The 20757-nt window shown below is 38.4% G+C and overlaps 1 protein-coding gene across 1 annotated transcript in view; it reads left to right on the forward strand.

Annotated features, from left to right (window-relative positions):
- The window catches only part of PTGFR (prostaglandin F receptor), a 46724-nt gene extending 26767 nt beyond the window's left edge, over window positions 1–19957 (forward strand). The window contains exon 4 of the mRNA XM_020815265.3: window positions 1958–19957. Coding sequence (XP_020670924.1) covers window positions 1958–2263 — 306 coding nt within the window. The 3' untranslated portion in view covers window positions 2264–19957. The remainder of the gene's footprint in view (window positions 1–1957) is intronic.
- The last annotated feature ends 800 nt before the right edge of the window (window positions 19958–20757 follow it).

The raw sequence follows: 20757 nt of genomic DNA on the forward strand, positions 1-20757 counted from the left end.
GGGGAGCTTGTTAACCTGCCCCACTTAATGAAGGAACATGTTTGAATCTAACCCACTGTTATTTTTACTTCTTGTGGGCTCTTTGACCAAGCCCCAACATTTGATTTGTTTAGTTTGTAATCTCTCTGGTGATAGAATTATTAGCATTTAGCAAAACTGCTGTAAGCTGCTTTGATCCTATGAAATAAAAAATAATAACGAACAATAGCAACAACAATAATAGTGTGGTAGGCTCTGAGCTTGCAGAATGGAGAATAATTAAACTGCATGAAAAGGCATTTTCTTTCCATCTTTCAGATCACAGGATAAAATATTTTCACAGTGAATTGTTCAGATCAATTTGTTGTTCATGGATTAAATAGAAACAATGTATGTACTCCATTTGGGGGGCCTTTACATCAATCCACCACGTTGCCAGATATTTTATTACACAACCTTTTTCAAACGTTCACATAAAATGTGTTTAAGGATCACTAATCTTAAACATTTTTTTAAAAAGTTGAATTGTAAGCCTGAAGTTTGTGCTGTCAAGTAGGAGCTGATTTATAGCGACCATGATAGGGCTTTCAAGGTAGGTGGTTTTAACAGTTTAACCTCCTCCCCCATGAGTTTCTATGGCTAAGCAGGAATTTGAACCCAAGTCTCCTGAGTCCTAGTCTGCCACTATTCACTACATCGCACTGGTGGTCAAGCCATAGGATAGGACCTTTACTCAAGACTGAAATTAGCAGGCTATAGAGAAAATGATGGTATAGAAAAACCTGGAATTTGGATAACCATCATTGATGGAAGAGAAAGCTTGTTTTTCTTGTGTATAAGGAGTCTTCAAAACTTGAACACCCAACCTCTACCTCCTCCCAGTTTGTATCAGGACTCGCTTGTGTGTTTGCATCAGTTGTACTCGCTTCCCTCTGAACCTTATCTCCCTTACTTCTGTGATATCATATGCTCACCTTGGGCTCCCAGGTATTCTTGGACTACATACAGCTGTGCACCAGCAAAGCTAGTGGTGAAAGCTTCTGGGAATGCTAGTCCAAGAACATTTGTGGATCCAAGATTGGGAACCACTGTTCTAGATAGTTTCATGGGGCTTACTTCTGTTAAATGAGTATTGCAGCCTGTGTATTTCTCCACTCCTAGACCATTCATTTCAGTTTTTTCATAGTGGAGAGAAGCAGTTCTGACATGAGCTCTGAAAAAATGCAAGTGGAAAGCTGCAGAATTAAAGGAGGAAGTCTTTAAGTACCAAAAATCCCCACTTGTTAGTTACATTTCACTGTAACAGGATTTTGGTCATTCTCATGCTCCTAGATGCTTGTGTTTAAAATGGAATATCTAACCATTCCTATGTAATTTTTTGATTTAGAATACCATCACTTTTATATCTCTTCAGATTGTGTAACAATTTATCAATGCTAGTGGGTTTAACCAAACTTAACCAAAGTTTGTATCGTGGGGCACTGAATATGTAAAATAAAAAAAGGTTTTGCTAAGAAATGGAACAAGCAGAAATCTAAGAAGCTAGCCAGGTTTCAGTTGATCAAGTCTGGAAATGTATTAAGTCATTAGAAAGCTATTAAACCCAGTTCAGAGAAATTGGAAAGCTGTTTATGCTGACATGTTACATCAGCATTTCTTAATCTGATGCCAGTTTCCTACCTTGCTAATGTGCTTTACTGTTCTTTAGAAAATAAAATGGTATTGATTTTCATTCTTTTACCACCACCTCATTACTTTTCAGCCTGATTTAGAGTGTTAATGTTTTTTCTTATATTTTTCTGTGTTTGTAGAAAGAAAACATAGTTTGTTTTGTTCCACCTTACTAAATGATTTCCAAATGTCCAACAGCCTCTATTTTTAAGAAAGGGAACTGTTCTGAGGTCTTTAGAATAAGAAATATGACCATATTAGAGAGGTTGTTTTCTGGTGTATAATAGATTTTGTTTTATTTTTGTAGGTTACCATTGCTAATATTGGAATAAATGAAAAGAATTCTTCGGAATCCTGTGAAACAATACTTTTTGCTCTTCGAATGGCGACGTGGAACCAAATTTTAGATCCATGGGTATATATTCTTCTCAGAAAAGCTGTTCTTAAGAAACTCTTCCAGATTGCTAGAAGATTTTGCGGCATGCACCTCATTACCTTTCATACATGGGAACTCAGCTCCATTAAAAATTCTTTAAAAGTGGCAGCCGTTTCAGACTCACCAGTTAACTCCAAGCAAACAAATTTGCAGCTACTCAGTTCACCAGTGCCGTAAAGAGAAGCACGTGGAATTCTGGACACATCAAAATACGTCTGAACGGGCTGATTTCCCCACTCTTTTTTAAAACAGTCAATCTGTTTTAAATGTCGTTTCCATTTAAGGGTGTATGTCAGTCTAGAACTGCTATTCAAAGACCCTCAGAAAAAAAAATTATCCTTATGTGTCCTGTTCAGCCAAATGTGGTGCCAAAGAGTCTAGAATTCTGAATAACAGAATAAAATTAAAAATTAAATAATGATCAAACATATCGTTAAGCATTAAATGTTCTGTTGCGAACAGTGTGGTAGATACATAGAATGACATTGGCTGCTTCGAACGAAAACAGTGACTTTCAGTAAAGTTGTAAAAAACGAAGCCAGATCCACCTGTCTTGAATACTTTGAAATCCCACTGATGTCAGTGAGATATATTTGAAATGCTGGATAGCTCAGTGGCTTTGGCTGCGGAGCCAGAGGTTGGGAGTTTGATTTCCCACTGTGCCTCCTTGGCAAGGGGCTGGATTCGATGGTCCATGGGGTCCCTCCCAGCTCTGCTGTTCTCAGATTAAGCAAGAACACAAGTGTTACATTAAGCAGAACATCAAAGTGTTCTTAACTTTGGGTGGGTCAGGTTGTTGTATGTGTCATAAGGATATAGAGTTTCAAACTTCAAAGGCACTTAAATAAGGTTTGGTTAAAACAGATGTCAGGCAGCATGCCATGTGTATATGAGTTGCAGAAGAGCAAACACAGGAAGGTATTTGTTGCACTTATGGCCTGCTGGTGGTCTCCCCACTGGCAATTATTGGAATAAGCGTGCAAGCAGAATACAGGACTAGATAAAACTTTGGTTGATCTAGCAAGATAGTTATTATGTTCTTAGATTAAAAGAGGATGGCTGAAATCCTATTGCCTTGTTAAGCAAATAATAAGCCCCTGCAAGGCTTCTTTGGAATGCACAGGCTTGCTGTGTGTTCAAGAATCCCAGAAAGGACTGAGCTAGGAAGGACTGAAAGTTATGCCTTTGGTGCAATGAAGCAACAGGATTTCAGCTGATGCATTTTGCCTATGGAGGATGAAACCTAACAGGTATTGAGGCTAGAATGAGGATGCAAATAATAAAGTGTCTTACTGTTGATGGTGGCAATGAGTTTCTGTGATGTGTTAGCTTTAGAAGCTGTACACAATCTTACTATTATAATGTTTTCACTTTCTTGTACAAATATAGCATTCAAACCTGACAAGAAAGAGTTTCACAAATTTATGGAACTTAGATTTACAGCTGCAGTGGCTTACTGCAAACTGGATGTCTCGTCATCATAATTTACAAATAAATTACATATTATGGGAAGAAGAGTTCAGAGCATATCTATAAGTACAGTGTCCAGTTAAACCTGGAAATTCTAGAACGCTGTGTCATTTGTTAATTTATTGGATGTCATATTACAGTCAACAGTTTTTGTTGCAACCATGTGATGATGAAATGATCAGCTAAGTATGGTAAAACTTACAAACACACTGCATTCGTATTTATGCATTGTAAACTTGTTTTGAAATATCAGGCACTGAATGTTAATTGTGATTACTCAAAAATCATTGTTATGTAATAATTAATGTTATGCTTCTTTGAGACCTCAGTTTGTCATGACAAATATGAAAAACAAAATGTTTGTCTGTTTTATTGAGGTTATAATCAAGCAGGTAGGCATAATATTTTTAAAAGTCACCATGAAAAAGTGATAATAGTGATGTGAGAATTGCATCAAACTTTCTTTGATAGAAGTATAATAAAGTAAATATGACATATACTTACAAAATGTTTGAGGTAGAAGATTCTGCCTCAACTGTGATGTTTCAAATTGAATTTTAAAGTAATTTTGATACAGGAAGAGCTAGAGAAAGGGACAGAAAGGAGCTTAAATGAAAAAAAAAAGAATTACTGCTGCCCCATAAGTAAAGGATATTACAGAACAAAGCTGGAAAAGCCTTTAAAATTAACAGTTCACTAGCCTATATTGTTTACACACCAGCTTCCTATCATTCTGCAAAAATATTTCAAGTTGCTTAATAATTTCTGGGATCTTAGGCAACTAAGTGTCTGGGGTTTTGGTGTCCTTTATGAGCTTATGCAATTCATCTGTCTGTTTGAACTGCAGAAAGTGCAGTGTCAGCAAAAGAGCAGATGCTAATTCTAACCTGTAATTTCTTTATGAGCAAAGGTAAATAATTGAAAAGAAAGATGCTGTAAGTAAAAAACCATGAATTGGACCCAGAATAGTTTTCTGAATAACAGCAGTAACTGAAATATGTGTGTGAAATAGTACATTTGCTGCTGCTAAAGATGTGTTGTTTATTGCTCTTAATCCCTCTCCTCTAAATTTGATTTGACACTAGAGATATGCTTAAATGCAGTAAATATCACAGAAAGGACATAATCCAAAACGTGTACACTCTGTATTACATGCAAGAGTAAAGAAAGAATAGATCATCAATTTTCAAATTTTGGGCCTGTGTGACTTAACTGTCCGGTTGAATGCGCCCTGCTTACTATGGTTTGTGACCTTCCAGGTGATTCCCTGTTTTTGTACCTCGGGTGGCACTAATAAAGGAGCTTCAGGCTCCCAACTGTAGTCTTACCAGTAGGTCAAAATGGCAGATGTGAAGCTCTATGTTTCTGGATTGTAATTCCCAGGATTCCTTAGACAGCTGTCCAAAACTAGAAACCTTTACACCTCTGCTCAAAACTCTTGTTAGTACTACCTGATGGTATGTGGATGCTGGGCAGTGTGCAAGCCTGGCAAAAGAGTGGATTAATAGAGTATTAATAAGTGTTATTTATATGGTCATAGACCTGAAAATTCAAAGATAAGAACATAAGATATACAGAGTAAATACAGTGGTACCTTTTAATCCGTATTGGGACTGTGTTCTTAAGTCGAAACATTCTTAAGTCGAAACACCTTTTCCCATAGGAATGCATTGAAAACCATTTAATCTGTATTTGCTGTTTTTTGTTCTTATGTCGAGGCACTGTTCTTAAGTTGAAGCTGGTTAATCCGTATCTACCACTAAGGGGCGATTCTAATTTTTTTCTTCTTCTTTTGACCTAAGGTGAACTTAGGTCAAAAAAAGGGCAGGAAAGGTGTTTTTTAAAAAAATCTTTTTTTGGTTCTTAAGTCGAGGCTCCGTTCTCAAGTGGAAGCAATTTTTTGCGAACGGAGCTGTTCTTAACTCAAATCGTTCTTATGTAGGGACGTTCTCAAGTTGAGGTACCATTGTAAGTTGTTAGAACATATTGACGATATTAATATTTAGTGCTGTGAAGGAATTTAGACTCGTAACAGAATTAAATGAATATTTATATTGTGGTGGCAAGGATTGAGTTTAACTACTTTTTTGTCAGTCCACTTACCATCAGATGCTTTGGCGCTGAATTTAATGCTGTAAATTTGATCTTGGAATGCGTTAGGTATAACCTCTGATAAAATCATGCTTTATGGTGAAACAGATGCTTCACATGAAGCAGGTTATCAGCCAGTGTAGAGAATGCTAAGGTAGGTGGAGCAGCTATTTGATAGCTTCATAAACTAGGCTTTTCGTATCAAATCAAAACTATCACTGTACTGCACCACTGAAATAACATGGTGAGTCAGCACTAAAATTGTTTTTTGTTGTATGAGAACATGACATCAGTGTATGAAATAACATGCCTCAATTTTTCATCCCTTGGGATGAAGAATTTGCTTTAGCAGCTGCTGATTGATGCTCTACTATACAGTTGTGGAAATGCTTGACTAGTGAAAAGAGCATGGGATTTTCCCTGTTTCTGTTATGTGAATACATGTGATTGTGTCTGTATATAGATATAGATATACATATGTACATATTTACCATTTTTTCCCATTCTGTCTGACTCCTCCATGTGTGTATATATGTTTTCCTGTATTCAATGCATTGAGCAAATGTAAAATTTAGTGCCTCATTATCCTTACTACAACATATCTCTTGAATAATAATGTTTTTCTATGTTATTAAGTCTCAGAGATGTCAAAAATGTTAGGAAGCTTTTTGGGAGTTGTATGGTTTACAAACTTAAAGTTGACTCTTGGTTAACTTTCCATGCTTGCACATAAATCTATTTAAAATATCCTCCTCTTGCAGTCTTATTCTTAGAAAAAGTAGTGCAGCGAATGTAAATGGTGGTATAAGCATTCTCTGGTATGTTCCACGGTATCTAAGCACAGTTATTATTCATCTCGTGTACTGCTCTGGAGTACTGTTTATGTATCTTTCTGGTCCAGTTTTACTTTTGTTTTTAGTAAACAAATGGGCTCTGAAGGAATCTACTTTCTTCATATTAAAAGGAAATTTGGTGACTAATTGGAGTTTTACCTGGTTGAAAACTCCTTTATGTAAAAGCTTCCCCACATGTTGGCTGAAATCTTCATGGTGGAGCTGCAAAGTCATAAATTGTGATAATTTCATCAACCACAGATTTTAATTTAAACTTCAATATCTGCCTCCTCATGTTTTAAGGCTCCCTAGGGATCCCTGTCAGCCTTGGGAAGCATTTAGGAGCCTCAGGACTGAAGGAGGAAGCCTATAATATCTGAAAATTTCTGGTTGAAGTTTAACATCCATGGCTGAGGATGTCACCCTTTACAGCCACAACAGTAATCAGAATTCCTCTCTAGCATTTAACCCGACTTGCTAGTTTTCTGTGCAAGCTGTTTAGTTTTTGTTTCTCTCTTTTAATGAGGCTGTTCAATCTAATCTCCATGGTCTTTATAAAACTCAAGTCAAATGTATTTCTTCTAGAAGACGAGGAATATTGGCATGACCAATAAGAAGATCAAGTTATACAACAAAATGTTGCAGTGTGGAGTGCTCTTAGGTTTCCTGCCATTCTGATATTTTCCAATATTCTATACCAGTCTGTCCTTCAGTTTCCCGATCATCTCCACTCAGGTAGCATTCTTTACCTGCTGATCACGCTGAGTCTCCACTGAACTGTTTTTGGGTCCCACTGCCATTCCCCTTTCCATTTAAAGATGGAACATCATCACATCTTGGAGAATCATTAGGAAAAGCGCTCACTACTTGTATATAGGACAATTCCGCTACAGATCAGGGTTCTAGGCTAGAGGAAGAAAACAGAGCCAGTCTCTTGCATCTCAAGACAAAGCTCAGAATGTACTAGACGTGGATATAAGGCAGCTTCCTTTGGTCCTGAATTTTGAAGAGTTTTATTCAAGATATTTTAAATGAAGTCGGTAAGAATGTGCTGGAAATTTGCAGTTCTGGGGTGGATTGTTATGGTGGTGGTGGTTGCTGCTGGAATATACATGATCTAGCCATGCTATAATGTCATCAGGTTCTCATTATAAAACAATCAAAATGCCAAGAGCAAACAGCCTTTCAGTACTTAGATTTGCTAATTTGCCAGAAGAATCAATTTTAGTTTGAAACAAAAAGATATTACTCTGTAAATATGGAAATAGCTTAAAACTTGGCATATTTTTTAAAAAGCCCTTAAATTTTATCATAGCTAATATATTGGTATTTGAAAATACAAGCAAGTATAGCCTAGAGAAAACATTTTATATTCTTGATGAGACACTTCAGTTTGCTTTTAATTAATTAATTAATTAATTAATTAATTAATACCTCGCCTATCTGGTCGGTGAGGACCACTCTAGGCGGGCTAACAACTATAAAATGAAACAATAAAAGTATAAATAGATAGTTCTAAATGATAAAAACACAACATTACATTACGTGAAAAACAAACAGAAACAGAAAGTGAGAAAAGAGGGGGTCAGGGGGTATATGATGGAAAGACCTGCTGAAACATCCATGTCTTTAATTGCTTCTTGAAGATACCCAGCAAGGGAGACCCGCGAATCTCAGGAGGTAGATTGTTCCAGAGGCGAGGAGCCACCGCCGAGAAGGCCCAATTTCTTGTCCTTTCCTTTCGGGCCTCTCTCGACAGTAGGTTCCTCAGCCTCACCTCCTAGCTCGCATGAGTGACACGGGTAGATCTCGGTGGCATCATCTAAAGAAAAAAACCGTATATCACATTCATTATACAAGATTAGTCATTTAGTTTGTCATTTATTTTGCAAGTTATAAATTTGGAAAGTAATGCTAGCTGCTGCACTGTTCTATATTTGGAGAACATATTTTGTTGACATGATGCATAATTAGCTCTGTTAGTCTCGATTAAGTTAGGCACATGAATAGAGAATAAACATTTACTCATGTTTGCTAGGACTTTTTGAAAAAAAATATTAGAAATCATTTATGTTCCAAAAATAGAGGCAGTTTAGGATATTTTTTGGATATCAAAACTTTTGGCACATGGTTTTCCCCCACCTGGATTTACAAGGTCCACGTGCTATAGGCTCAGGAAAAAAAATCTTTTGTCTCTGACAGAGGTGCCCAATAAACTATTATGAGCAACAGGAGATCTGGGTTGGACTCCTGTGTCTCCTCATCCATCTCCCTGTCCACTTACACAAGTGTGCAAGGAAGACAACATTTGGTTCAGATCCTGTTTGGGAGCGATCAAGGGTTACGTGTCTCGGATTGCTTTGGAGTACACCAGCGCCACTTCCTATTTGAACTGGAATTTCATTTTGAGAATCTGAAATTTCTCTTCCTGTGGGGAAATCAATGAATAGCTGGAACATCTTTGCCTTTTTCAGAACTGCGTTATATTTGCAGGCTCAGTAACCTCTTGTGAATGAATGAGTCCTATGAAATTTCAGAATAGAGGCAGGATAAACTGCCAGAGGAAACCTCTACTTTTTGGCTATGTGAAATTTTGTGTGTGTGTGTGTGTGTGTGTGTGTGTGTGTGTGTGTGTGTGTGTGTGTGTGTGTGTGAGAGAGAGAGAGAGAGAGAGAGAGAGAGAGAGAGAGAGAAGAGATGCAAGGAGGTTGGAGGATACATAATTCAACTACATCTCCCACATGTTCCAACCAGATTTGGATGCCCTGCACCTACTTCGGCATAAACAAGGTACAATTCCTGACAAGTTAAAATGTAACATGTGATTTGTTGATCCTCCTATGAAGTGGAGTTTGGCATGTTGACTGCATCAAGAGCTAAAGAAACTACAGAGGGTTTGTTGTCAATTCAGCTGCCTAGAATTGCCCTTTCATTAGAAACGTTCCTCTTTTTTTATTATTTCAAAGGTACAATAGACATGTTTTGGTGTTTACCAAAATGTGCTAACTTATCAGTGGTTTCATGAGATATCACGATAGGCGGTTCCTGTATGTGTGTGCTCAGGATTTCAGTTTACATTTTATAGCGTGCTGCTTATTCCTTCTTGGTTTTACAGTAATACAATGCCATATTCGTTGTTTAAATGCACAGTTTAAAAAAATGTATTAAAAATAAAAAGGAAACCCTTACTGAGTTTTCCCAAGAGGGATGGGAGGCTGCTGTCGCTACCAGGCTATTGCCTCCTTGCCATGCGCATCCATCTGATGTTAGGAATGGACAACTCTGGGAGACCTACTGTCCAGTCTTTCACCATAGGGTGCAGCAGGTCTGAAAATAAGGGTTTTTGTTTTAAAATCCAAATAAGTTTCACTTGGGGGATGAGCTAATTAAGGACCCTCCCATCCATCTGAAATCAATCTTTCTGGGTGGAAAACATTGTTTTTAAGATACAGCCTAGGGGTGCTCCATGGGAGCATGGAGGTCACAAAAATGGCAGTGGAGCTCTATGCTGCCCATAGGCCATGCCTTGCCCACCTCTGTTCTGGAGAAGTGTCTGGAAATGGCTTTGATTAGTTACAGGTGAATGTGTACAATCTAGTGAAATGCATTGGGCTGCAACCAGTGCTGGATAGATGTAAGGGTTCTGACACAAACAGAAGCCCCTACCTTTTTCCCTCAGCTGTACCCCAAAGCCTTATCTACTATCCTTAAACTTCTAAAATGTTAAAGGACCCTCAAGAAAATCCTAGGGTGTGGAATGATAATGCAAATTGTACTCTTCGCTTCCTAATTTTTCTGGAATTCACCTATTACAGTTCCTGAGTTTATTTCTCTGTTTCTTCTTTATGATGCTGCTGAAGCTGTTAATTCCTTCAAGTATTCCCCCAGATCCTGAGGTGATTCAACCCTTCACTGCCTTGCCCGCATACTTGTCTCTTTTAGCTTCTCCAGGTCAGCTACCTTCGCCTCAAAGTCATGAATCTCTTCCTTGAGCACAAGGGGTTCACTGCACCCAGGATACACCCACAGCTTCAGCCATGTTTGCAGACAGTCATATGTGTGACATTCGGTGCAGAACATCGGACACCCCTCACTCCTGTTTTTTTTTTTTTTACTTCATAACTGTTTGTATTTATTGCCTTTGAGTTTGTTTATGTGGAAAATTCTGTTAGGAAGCTCAAGGGCGGGACATTTGACTCGCCTGGCTCCCTTGCCCTATTGCTTCACTTGGCTGTCAGCTTAAAGATTTACCTCTGTGCTTTATTACTGAGGCTGAGATGCTCTGAAAACTTGCTTCCCTTCACAGAGTTTGATAAATATAACTCAGCATGTCTGGCTCTAATGATAAACTAGGATTTGAAGGATACTATTGAAACCAACATCATAAAGCATTAGAGGGAAAAGACTGGATTCAAGGAAAATTGGCCAATTGCACAAACACTTCTCTCTGACACATCACATCAGCATATTTTGTTGGAGGAATGAAGACAGAGAACAGATGGGAGGGTGGTGGTGGTGGGGAGAGAGTGAGTCAGTGGATGTCCTCAGTTCTTTGTGGGTTTTTAAAAGGCATCTGAGTGATTCCAGTGCTAGAGACCAGGTATACTTAATATTAGGCTTAGATTGTCCTTATCTAATATGTGAGATAATTGTGATAAAACCTTATTTCAATTAATGCAAAGAACAGGTTAATGAATAATTTGAAAAGTATAATAAACAGTGCCAAGACCACTTTTAAGCTAAGAACATTAGCAGGAGTGTGGACATCTTTGAATTCTAACTTCCACAGGAATGATTAATCATTGTGGTTTTCCCTCCACATCTGCATTTGGCATGTTGGCAAGCAAGGAAGAGTAAGTTGTGCACAGTGTAGTCTTTGAGGCAATCCTTCCAATCCAAATAAAATCAATCATATGGGAATCTCATCAAAATCAATGGCCAGAACGTCCATTAATTCCATCTAGAGTTCGGTGAAAGTAATGGTCCCCAGGTTGGTTAAGTGAGTGTTCCCTTTCATTCTGAATGCTGGGCCTTGAACAGAACTTGTTCGATTTCACGGTAATCTGATGATTTTCATCATTGCTTTTATAGTGCTCTGGAGCAGCGGTTCTCAAACTTGGGTCCCTAGATATTCTTGGACTGCAACTTCCAGAAATCCTGGTCAAAATAGCAAGTGGTGAAGGCTTCTGGGAATTACAGTCCAAGAACATCTGGGGACCCCAGTTTGAGAACCACTGCTCTAGAGATCATATTGCTCATGGAACCTCTCCGAGTTAATTTTTACAGCAGGCTCTCCAGACATGTTTATAACTGATTTTAAGTATCAGTTTGGGACATTTTAATAGTCATTTGTAAGAACAATGAGCTCAGTTTTAAAAATCAAGTGAAGTAATTTCTTTTATTAAGAAACAAGTGTACAGTTTTTTTTTTAAAAAAAAAAATCTGGTGTCTCTGTTGTTGTTCCTTCCTTCCAAATTGCTTTCAAGTGATGATAGCCTCTCAGATGCATTGGTATAGTGAGAGAAAAGTAAGACAATTCTGTATTTGATAGACTATTCTAGCTTCCACACTTCTATACAGCTCACCTATAATGTTTGGAATCTAGAGAGAATTCCCAAGCCTGTATATATGTATGCATGTGTATGCCTATGTCTACATACAGTGCATTGTGTGGTGCATTGTGCATTTGTGTCCTATAAGAGTGGTGCTTACCTTGTCTGCATTCCTATTTATCATTCACTTTGCATGTTCTCACTCCCTGTTTGTTGCATATAACGTAATTCACATATGTTACTTAGTTTTGCTGGAGAAAAGCACAGAACAAGCAGTGGTGGTCCCTGGATTAAGTCAATCCCAAGCTTCAAAAGCATACTGCGGTCAGCTGATGGAAAACAGGAAGAGGGCTCCATGTTTCTATGGCCATGCACCAAACTCAGTGAGACTGCAACCTTACTAAGTTGTTGAGTTGTGTGAAAGAGATAATACTCTAAAAAAACTTGGTAGACAATTTATGGCTCAAATATTGAGTCATGAGGAGGGTATGACAATGGCAAAAAATAAATTGTATCTGATAAAACTGAACTTGGTAGTCTTTGGGAAGTATGTGGTTTTCATGTAATGGTAAAAATACAACAAGATGTCTTACAATAAGTGAGGCCTTTAGTCTCTTACTTCTAAACCTATAAAAATGCTGGAAAAGTGACCATGCAGGGGATGATGGTGGGGTGTTTCCTAAGGCCACTGGCCTATAGGAGGTCTTATATTTATATGCACAACATATAAAGGTTTGAGGATGTTGTCCAACAGAAAATATTGTAGTACAGTTTACTGAACTTGTCACAGACTCATGTTGCTATCAGAGAACCCTCTTGGGATAAACTCTGTGTGATTGAGAAAAATTTGTGATTCTTCTTCATAGCTTTCTATTACCCCATACAAAATCCATCTAATGTAATATATATATTTAAAAATTTTTATTTATAACATTGAACCCCCCCCCCCAAGAAGAACAGAACACTTGATAAAATGACATAATAAAACTAGATACATAATGGTATCACTAACATAAGGTGAGGGATAGGGGGGAAAAAAGAAAAGTAAAGAAGAGAAAGAGAAAAAAGGGGGAAAGGGGAAAAAGAGTACTATTTATATATAAACTATAATAGTTCATATGTATAAAAATATACATGCATAAGTTCAAATGTTAATAGTATAAGGTTTTCAGTCCATTGAAGTATTGGGGGTGGGTGATCAGATAAAATAATTTAAAGAACCAGTATTTAGTTCCTAGATTTACCAGCAAAAAATGGCCAGTCTGTGCAAACCATGCAAACTGATCTAGCACTAAACTCAACTTGTCATTTAAGAGATTTCTTCAATATTGACTCAGTCAAGGCTGAGCAATCAGTGAAGAATCTCTCTGTTCAATTTCTAGCCATCTTCATGTTCCAGATATCGCTGGGCAGCTAAGGGAAGATGAATTTGGTTGAAGTCAGAGACGGCAAATTTCAACAATTCAATCCTCTGTCTAATCCCCCTGGAGAAGATGCTTTTGGCTGTCTAAATCAGCCAGAAGCACACCGTGCTTCCCCACCCAGCAGGAATTTTCTTTGGCAAAGAGTAACCAACATATTTATAGCATAGGCAAGGAAACTGTTTGGCAAAATAAAAGGTGGCATGAGGCAGGTGTAGTGAGTTTACGTACTTTTATTACATAGCAAAAGGGAATTTAATCATAAGTTCAAAACTTTGCAGCCGAAGGACAGGTATAATTGCAGTTTCAACCGTATATCTTTTATCACATCATTGCCTTCATATGTTGTGACATGCTTATTGTCACATAAATAAAATGTCAGAAAACTGAGAGACATGCTGGGTTATAGAAGTCTTAGGTTATTAGTATTAGAAGACATAACCAAATATTTGTCTGTATAAATCCACAAACAGGTGAAGCTACATGTTGTATACACTATTGCAAATCTGAATAGCAAAGATTATCTGTGTTTGGGTGATCCAGAAGATGTATTGGCAAAAATGTCCACAAGAATAGTTATGAAACTGTTCTGGTGCTACATTCTCACTGGTTGAACAAAAAGTGTGAATTTTTAGAAGTTTTTTTTCCTAGCATAGGGATGTACAAAGTACAACCTGTGGGTTAAAACTTTTTTAAAAAAGAAGTGTTACATTTTCCTCCTCCCCATATACCCTTTTCAGCCTCTCAGGGTGGAAAGACCTCCCTCTGGTACCTCTAGGTCCTTGATCTCCTCAATTGTTTGCAGTTTAAAAAACAAACAAACAAAGTTTTCGCATTTAGAAGGCCCAAGGGGACTTTTCATGGTCCCCTCCCCCCCCCATATTTTTGAAGTGGATGCAACCTTACAAAGCTCAGTGTGCACAACCTTCAGATTACCAGAAGTGGCTAATTCCTGCACTAGCAGTAGGACTGAACATAAGTAGTACTGTCAAGGTATGGATTTTTATGTATAGAGTGTTAAAATAATTAAGGAGTATGTCTAAAAAAAAAGCAACCCTGAAAATGTACATTGTGCTTTAAAAATGATGCTTGAACAGCAGTATACTAAAAGTCACTGTAAAACAATCAGCCAGCTTTCCATCCAAGTCTGAAAGCAAGGTCAATGGAAAATAACAAAATACAATAATATGTCTCCCTAGCTACCTGTCAGTAGAGTATGTGTAAACAAATGATAAGGAAATACATAATATGGAGAAAAAACTTCATGAACCGTGATACACCGGAACACCAAAATGAGGATAGAGTTAATTGCTCCCTGACCAAATTTGTTCACCAGCACTTTATGGTCCTGGCATTTTGCTCATCAAGTAAAATATTACGGAGCCAATCTGCTACTACAGCGGGTGCAAGGGAAATGTGAAGAAATGAGAAAAATATAAATGTAGGGAAACAAAAGACACATAGGCCACACACACTAGATACCAACAATATAGATAGCAGGCACAAGGTGCCAATGCGCAGGCAGGAGCAGCAATGACATCATGGATTTCTATCTATAGATGCAAAATGGCACATGGTTGGCTTGGCCAGGTAAGAATACTGCTTAGTAAATTTCTTGTGTGTCTAGCTATGCTAAAGATTGCTGAAAGCTATAATGTTGTTTGCTTTTTAATGGTGTATTTTAGAGACATATTTTATGTTTTTTAATTGTTTTTTTAAGACTATAAGCTCTTGCATTTTTAGAATGTAATTAAAACATTATTTTTGGTATTTTTATTATACCCTTTATGCTTGTGTATTTTGGACTGAAATCTGACCTAAGCATTTGAATTCATCTTTAGTAAAGTTTTGCACCTACAGTTTTTCATAACTGTAAGACTGAGGTCTATCTAACTGAACTGTGCCTGTAACTGCTCAAAGAGTTACATATTTTCAAACACTTTGAAGTATTCTTAAACTTTTGGAAGCACAGAAGCAATGCAGATGAATAAAGCTTGTAGAAACGGAAAAGCTGATGTTGCCTCAAATTACTTCAAGAATGAAATTTAACAGAGATAAGTGCAAAGTTCTACACCTGGGGTGGGGGAAACCAACCGTGCAGTTATGAGATGGAAATACTTGGCTCAGTAATACTATGAGTGAGAAGGATCTTGGAATTGACGTAGATAAAAAGTAGAATATGAGCTAACAGTGCGATGTGGTTGCAAAAAAGAAATGCTATTTTAGGTTTTATTAACGGAAGTACTTTAGTCTCCAAATCCTGTGAAGTATTAGTCTCTTTCTACTTGGCACTGGTTAGGCCTCATCTTGAGTGCCATGTCCAGTTTTGGACACCACACGTATGACTCCATTATTCTATGACTCTATGATTCAGTGGCAGTCTCCCAGCTACTTCCAAAAGGCCCTTCCCCTGGCATCGCTCTGCAGTGACACTCACGAGGCTCTCAGCATTTGGCTGTGGTGTTTGTCTGAGTGTTTAATCTGGCTCTTACCATTTTATTCATTTCTGTAAACAGCCAAACTATTCAAACAGATGTAGGTGTTTCGCAACTGCTCAGCTGAGATGAAATGGAAAACAGTATTTGTAGAAATTACCTTGCAAAACACAGCAACGTTATCAATGTATGTTGAGCGGTTATCCTTTTTATGAGAAGCAATCTGTGTTTTTTGCAAGGTTTGTCAGAAAATAAGGTTTAAAAAATGGTTATAATTTGTTGATTTAGTGCACCAAACCAGTAAACTCACCAAAGACATAATATGGGAAATAATTGCAAGGTAGAGGCCTTTCTTTAAATAGTGATCTATATGACAAGGGTAATTCCTGGATAGCTCAGTGGGTTAGGTATCTGGTTGTGGAGCTAGAATTTCGGAGTTTGATTCCCCCACTATGCCTCCTGGGAGAATAGCCAGCCTGTATGGCCTTGGGCAAGCTGCACATTCCCAGGAAACCCCCAGAGGAAGGGACTGGTAAACCACTTCTGAGTACTCCCTACCTAGAAAACCCTGGTACGCGCTGCCATATGTTGGAATCAACTTGATGGCATGCAATTATTACTAGTTCTTAGATATACCCAGAGTTTTCCTCAGAGATGGTCCTGTGAGCCACAATTATCCAGAAACCCATCTTTACCTCTTACTATTGCCAATCAACAATATGTGTGAAATGCTCATTCTCAGTTAATTTGTTTCATGTGTATTTATTTTTGGGAACCACTCCATGGGTAATTTTTTTTTTTTTTGCTAGAACAGAACTAACAAAAGACAGATCATTTTGCTTGGCAGCATCCTTTCTATCCTCTGACTGGAGATACATCAAAGAATGAGGTCTGCACAGATGCATAATGAAGTTTGAGCTCCCTGATGTCACAGAAACTCTGAATAGCACCAACAGAATGATAGTGATAATAATAATTTAAAAATTGTTCTCATATCCAATATGAAGAACTGAAAATTTTCTCCTTACTCTGTGGGAGAAAACAACGTATTTTTGGTGATATTAGTATAAGAGAATGAGAACTTTTTTTTCCCCTTTTAGGAAGTAGTCATGCAGTAATGCAAAAGGTTCAGAAGGACTATGGCTTTGTTGCTTGGACTTTTAGGGAGCATAGGTTGTCAGTATGATCTAAAACAGTGGCCCCCAACTTTAAGTAACCCCGGTGTTCTTGGACTGCAGCTCCCAGAATCCTTCACCAAAGTTGGGACTCTCTAAAGCAGCCATTCTCAAAGGGGTCCAGATTGCCTCCAAAGGGGCCCCTGGAACATTTGAAGGGGGCCACATGTTGGAAATAATTCTTCACACACTACTCGATAAGGTTAGTTATGCAACTTACACAATCCTGATTCAGCCTGTATTTCTTTCATGTTGTACTTAACGGCTGTGACCAAAAAAAAGGTTGATAACGGCTGATCTAAAATAATCAGTCAGTTCCCCACCCCACCCCTGCACTTGTTGTTTTTGTTTTGCTTCTCCAATCTTTTTTGTTTTGCTTCTCCAATGCAGAAAAGACAGTAGTTGTGCAGAGAGACGGTTTGTGTAAACGTGGGAAGACCATGATCACAAAAAGTCATGTACTTTTCTCTTTCTCTCCTCTAATGATGAGGAGTCTCATGGAGCTTGACGATTCTTTGTTGAGTGGAGAGAGCCTCAATTAATGAGAACAATTCAGCATTTTCTCTACATCCCTAAAACAAAATTTGCGCCAGGAATCCCCAAGGCTCTCAGTTTTTCAGCCAAATGTACATACTGATGTTTATAATGTTAGGCAGGGGACAATGATGAAGGCAGATGATGCCTGTTCAGTTAAGCAAAGCTGAAAACTGTCCTTTCGACTCTCCAGTGGCCATTAAAAAATAAATAAATTAAAAGGCATCATGCAGAGGATTGGAGGAGGCTTAAGATTTTGTGAAACTCGCTCCCCCCCTAAGGATGCCAGGAGATTTTTGAAGCATAAAAAAAGATTTAGATATATTGAAGAATTTGGTTAATTCCTTTTATAGTTAGTAGAGTTTCAGATACTCAATAAATGCAGAGAAAGTGTGACAGAAGAGCTTATGTTTCAAATAGCTTATGTTTCAACAGAATTTAGCCCATCCCTTTTCATTGTGACTAGCACTTTATAATGTGAAAAATCACTCAGGAAGCATTTTGAGTTTATTTAAAAGGTACATTTACTTAACAGTTGCTGCCTGCAGTTGCAGTTCAGTAGAAAAATGGAGTCTCCATGTGTGAGAAAGACCCCTTCCATGCTTCCTTTATGCTTTCATGTCAAGAAAGGAGAAAGACTAGCAAACATAGGAAGTAAGGCAAATATTACAAGAAGGGGGATGTGCAAACAAGAGGTGTGGAAAAATAACTTTAGCAATAGGTTAGTGAGAAAGGAGAACCCCTTGAGGTCCTAACCCCCCTCCCACTGATACCCTAGTGTTAGAAAGCATGCAAGATTATTAGCTTCATAAGATGTTCGGTTGTGTGAGGGAGTCCGTGGTGGTCCCAGAGTGCATGTGCTTCCTGGGAATCCTAGCCTATAGAAGGTGCCTCCTGAAGGATTACAACTCCCAGGAAGCACCACAGTGGTTTCCTTTAAAAAAACCATTAACGATAGGAAACAAAGGCCAGAGAAGGCCATGCAGCCCCCAAGGGTAGACCCCTTCTCTTGGTGAGCAAAACGTAGGTGTGTGTTTAAGGGCTGAAACTCCCAAGAATTCAGTCTGGGGGATCCATGGAGAATCTGGGATCTGAAGTCCAGAAAGGTAAAAGAGCACATCTCTACTCCCCATGTTTGTTCACACTCCATCATGCCTGCATGTAGCAACAGCTGGCAAATAATTTTATTTCACACAGCACAGGAAGAACAGGAAGAAACTGTGGTTGCCGGTGCTGTCCCGACCACTTGTTTGCATTTAATACCCTACAGTGGCTCACTTGTTTCTTTGGCTGAGGACCTCTGCGAGGTGGAATTTCCACCCTTGCAGGTCGAGGTCCAGCCCCACGACATTGTCCTGTCTCAGGCAAAACAGCAAGGTGAGTCTTCTATCCAAAGGCATAAAATTATGTGTCTCTTTCATTGCTGGTAGCAAAAATGTAGAAATAACAAGGTAAATAAATAACAACCTGCTTCCATTGTGTTATATCCAATAATGTGAGCAGGAGGTGGCTCCTTACTCTGCCCAGCCATAGAGCTGGTCTCTGCAAGGCGGTTCGGGAAGTTGAAGAAGAGAAAGCCATTGCCTTGACTTTTGTTACAGCGATTGCTATTACTATTCAAAATATTTATGTTCCACTTCTTAGCTTTAGTTCTCAAGTCGGCGTATGGCAAAATTTATAAACTCGTAAAGGGAAATGAAGTTATTCAATCTAAAACAGCAGAAGGAACAGAGGCGTGAGTTGCAGCGTTCCATTAAAAGCCAAGTAAGGCAGTACAGATTCTGAAGTGGAGAGTTTGGCAAGAGAGAAAGGCAAGGCAGCCTTGGCCTGTCGTCCAGTGGTAAGGAAGCAGACACAGGATGGGCCGTGGCTGGGCATAACCTGAGGCTGAGAAGGGGAAGAGCCCCATTTGCTTTAAGGGATCACCACTGCTGAAATCTTAACAGTTGCAGGAGGGGAAATGCATTTTTCTCAGCAACAATTTATTGCTGTGAGGTATCCCTATTATTATGCCAAGTATTTTGAGATGGGAAAATCTACCAGCTTTCATGCAGATTTGCTCCTAATGAAAAGGAAAACTGTTAAAACTTGTTTATTTATCTTGGTTAATCATTAAAAACAATTGCCAACAGCTGCTAATTTGCTTCCTGAAATTCAAATAACTGATTGTGCAACCACATCACCTCACCTTTACATTTTTAGGACCTGACTCCTAATTTTTAGGTTTGAGTCTGCCCCCCTGCACGAACAATGCTGAGAAACAAGGGTATTTATTCTAATGACTCTGAAAGGTGTCATGTAAGTCTTAGTTAGCCACGCAATTGTATTTCTTTTCTATGTTTTTTTTCCATTTCGAAAATTATACCTACAGGAAAGGGGGTAATTTGTAGAGCTACAACAGCAAGAAGAATTTCTGTGCTGAAATGGCTGTGGTAAAAGGGGTTCAGCCCCCCCCAGACAGAAGTAGGACAGCAAACAAAGGCTGACTGAAGGTATGTTGAGAAAACTAGATGAAATTGTTCAGGTTTGTGGAACACTAATGTAATGTTTAATTATGGGTTATTTCATGTGGTTTATCAGTGTTGTATAATTTGGCCCTAAAACACAGGCTGGCAAAAGAATGCCCCATATTCTGAGGTGAACTGGTTCTTCATCAGGCCAGTGTGCATTGCATTCATTGTGCATGAATGCAACACAGCAATTGCACATTCACTGAAGAACCCTTCATGTGAGCATGCTGAAAAATGTGGCAAAAAAACCCCAAAACCCTCCCCGTTCATTTTAGATGACACAAAAATGTTTTATTTAGACAATGATCCATTCATCCTCTATTTCTACATAAACTTCAAGCAGCTGTAAAGCAATACCCTTTGGCCCTCAAATGTTATATGATGTTATATGATGACCTGTTGAGGCTAGGATAACTGGTATGGATAATTAGTAATTGCTTAAATTATGTCAGAATGAGTAATTTTCTATGCCACTCTCTCCCTCAAGCATGCTTTATTTCCAAGAAAAATGACAGTTTGTTGAAATAAGAAAACCAAAGTAATTCAGACCACTCATGCTTCACTTTACAAATGTCTCTGTAAAATTAAAAGCAGACAAAAGAAACCTGTAGGGAGAAAAACCACTGCAGGCAATTGGAAGCAAGTTCCAC

The sequence above is a fragment of the Pogona vitticeps genome, chromosome 4 (assembly GCF_051106095.1).
Source record: "Pogona vitticeps strain Pit_001003342236 chromosome 4, PviZW2.1, whole genome shotgun sequence".
In the NCBI taxonomy this organism is placed as follows: domain Eukaryota; kingdom Metazoa; phylum Chordata; class Lepidosauria; order Squamata; family Agamidae; genus Pogona; species Pogona vitticeps.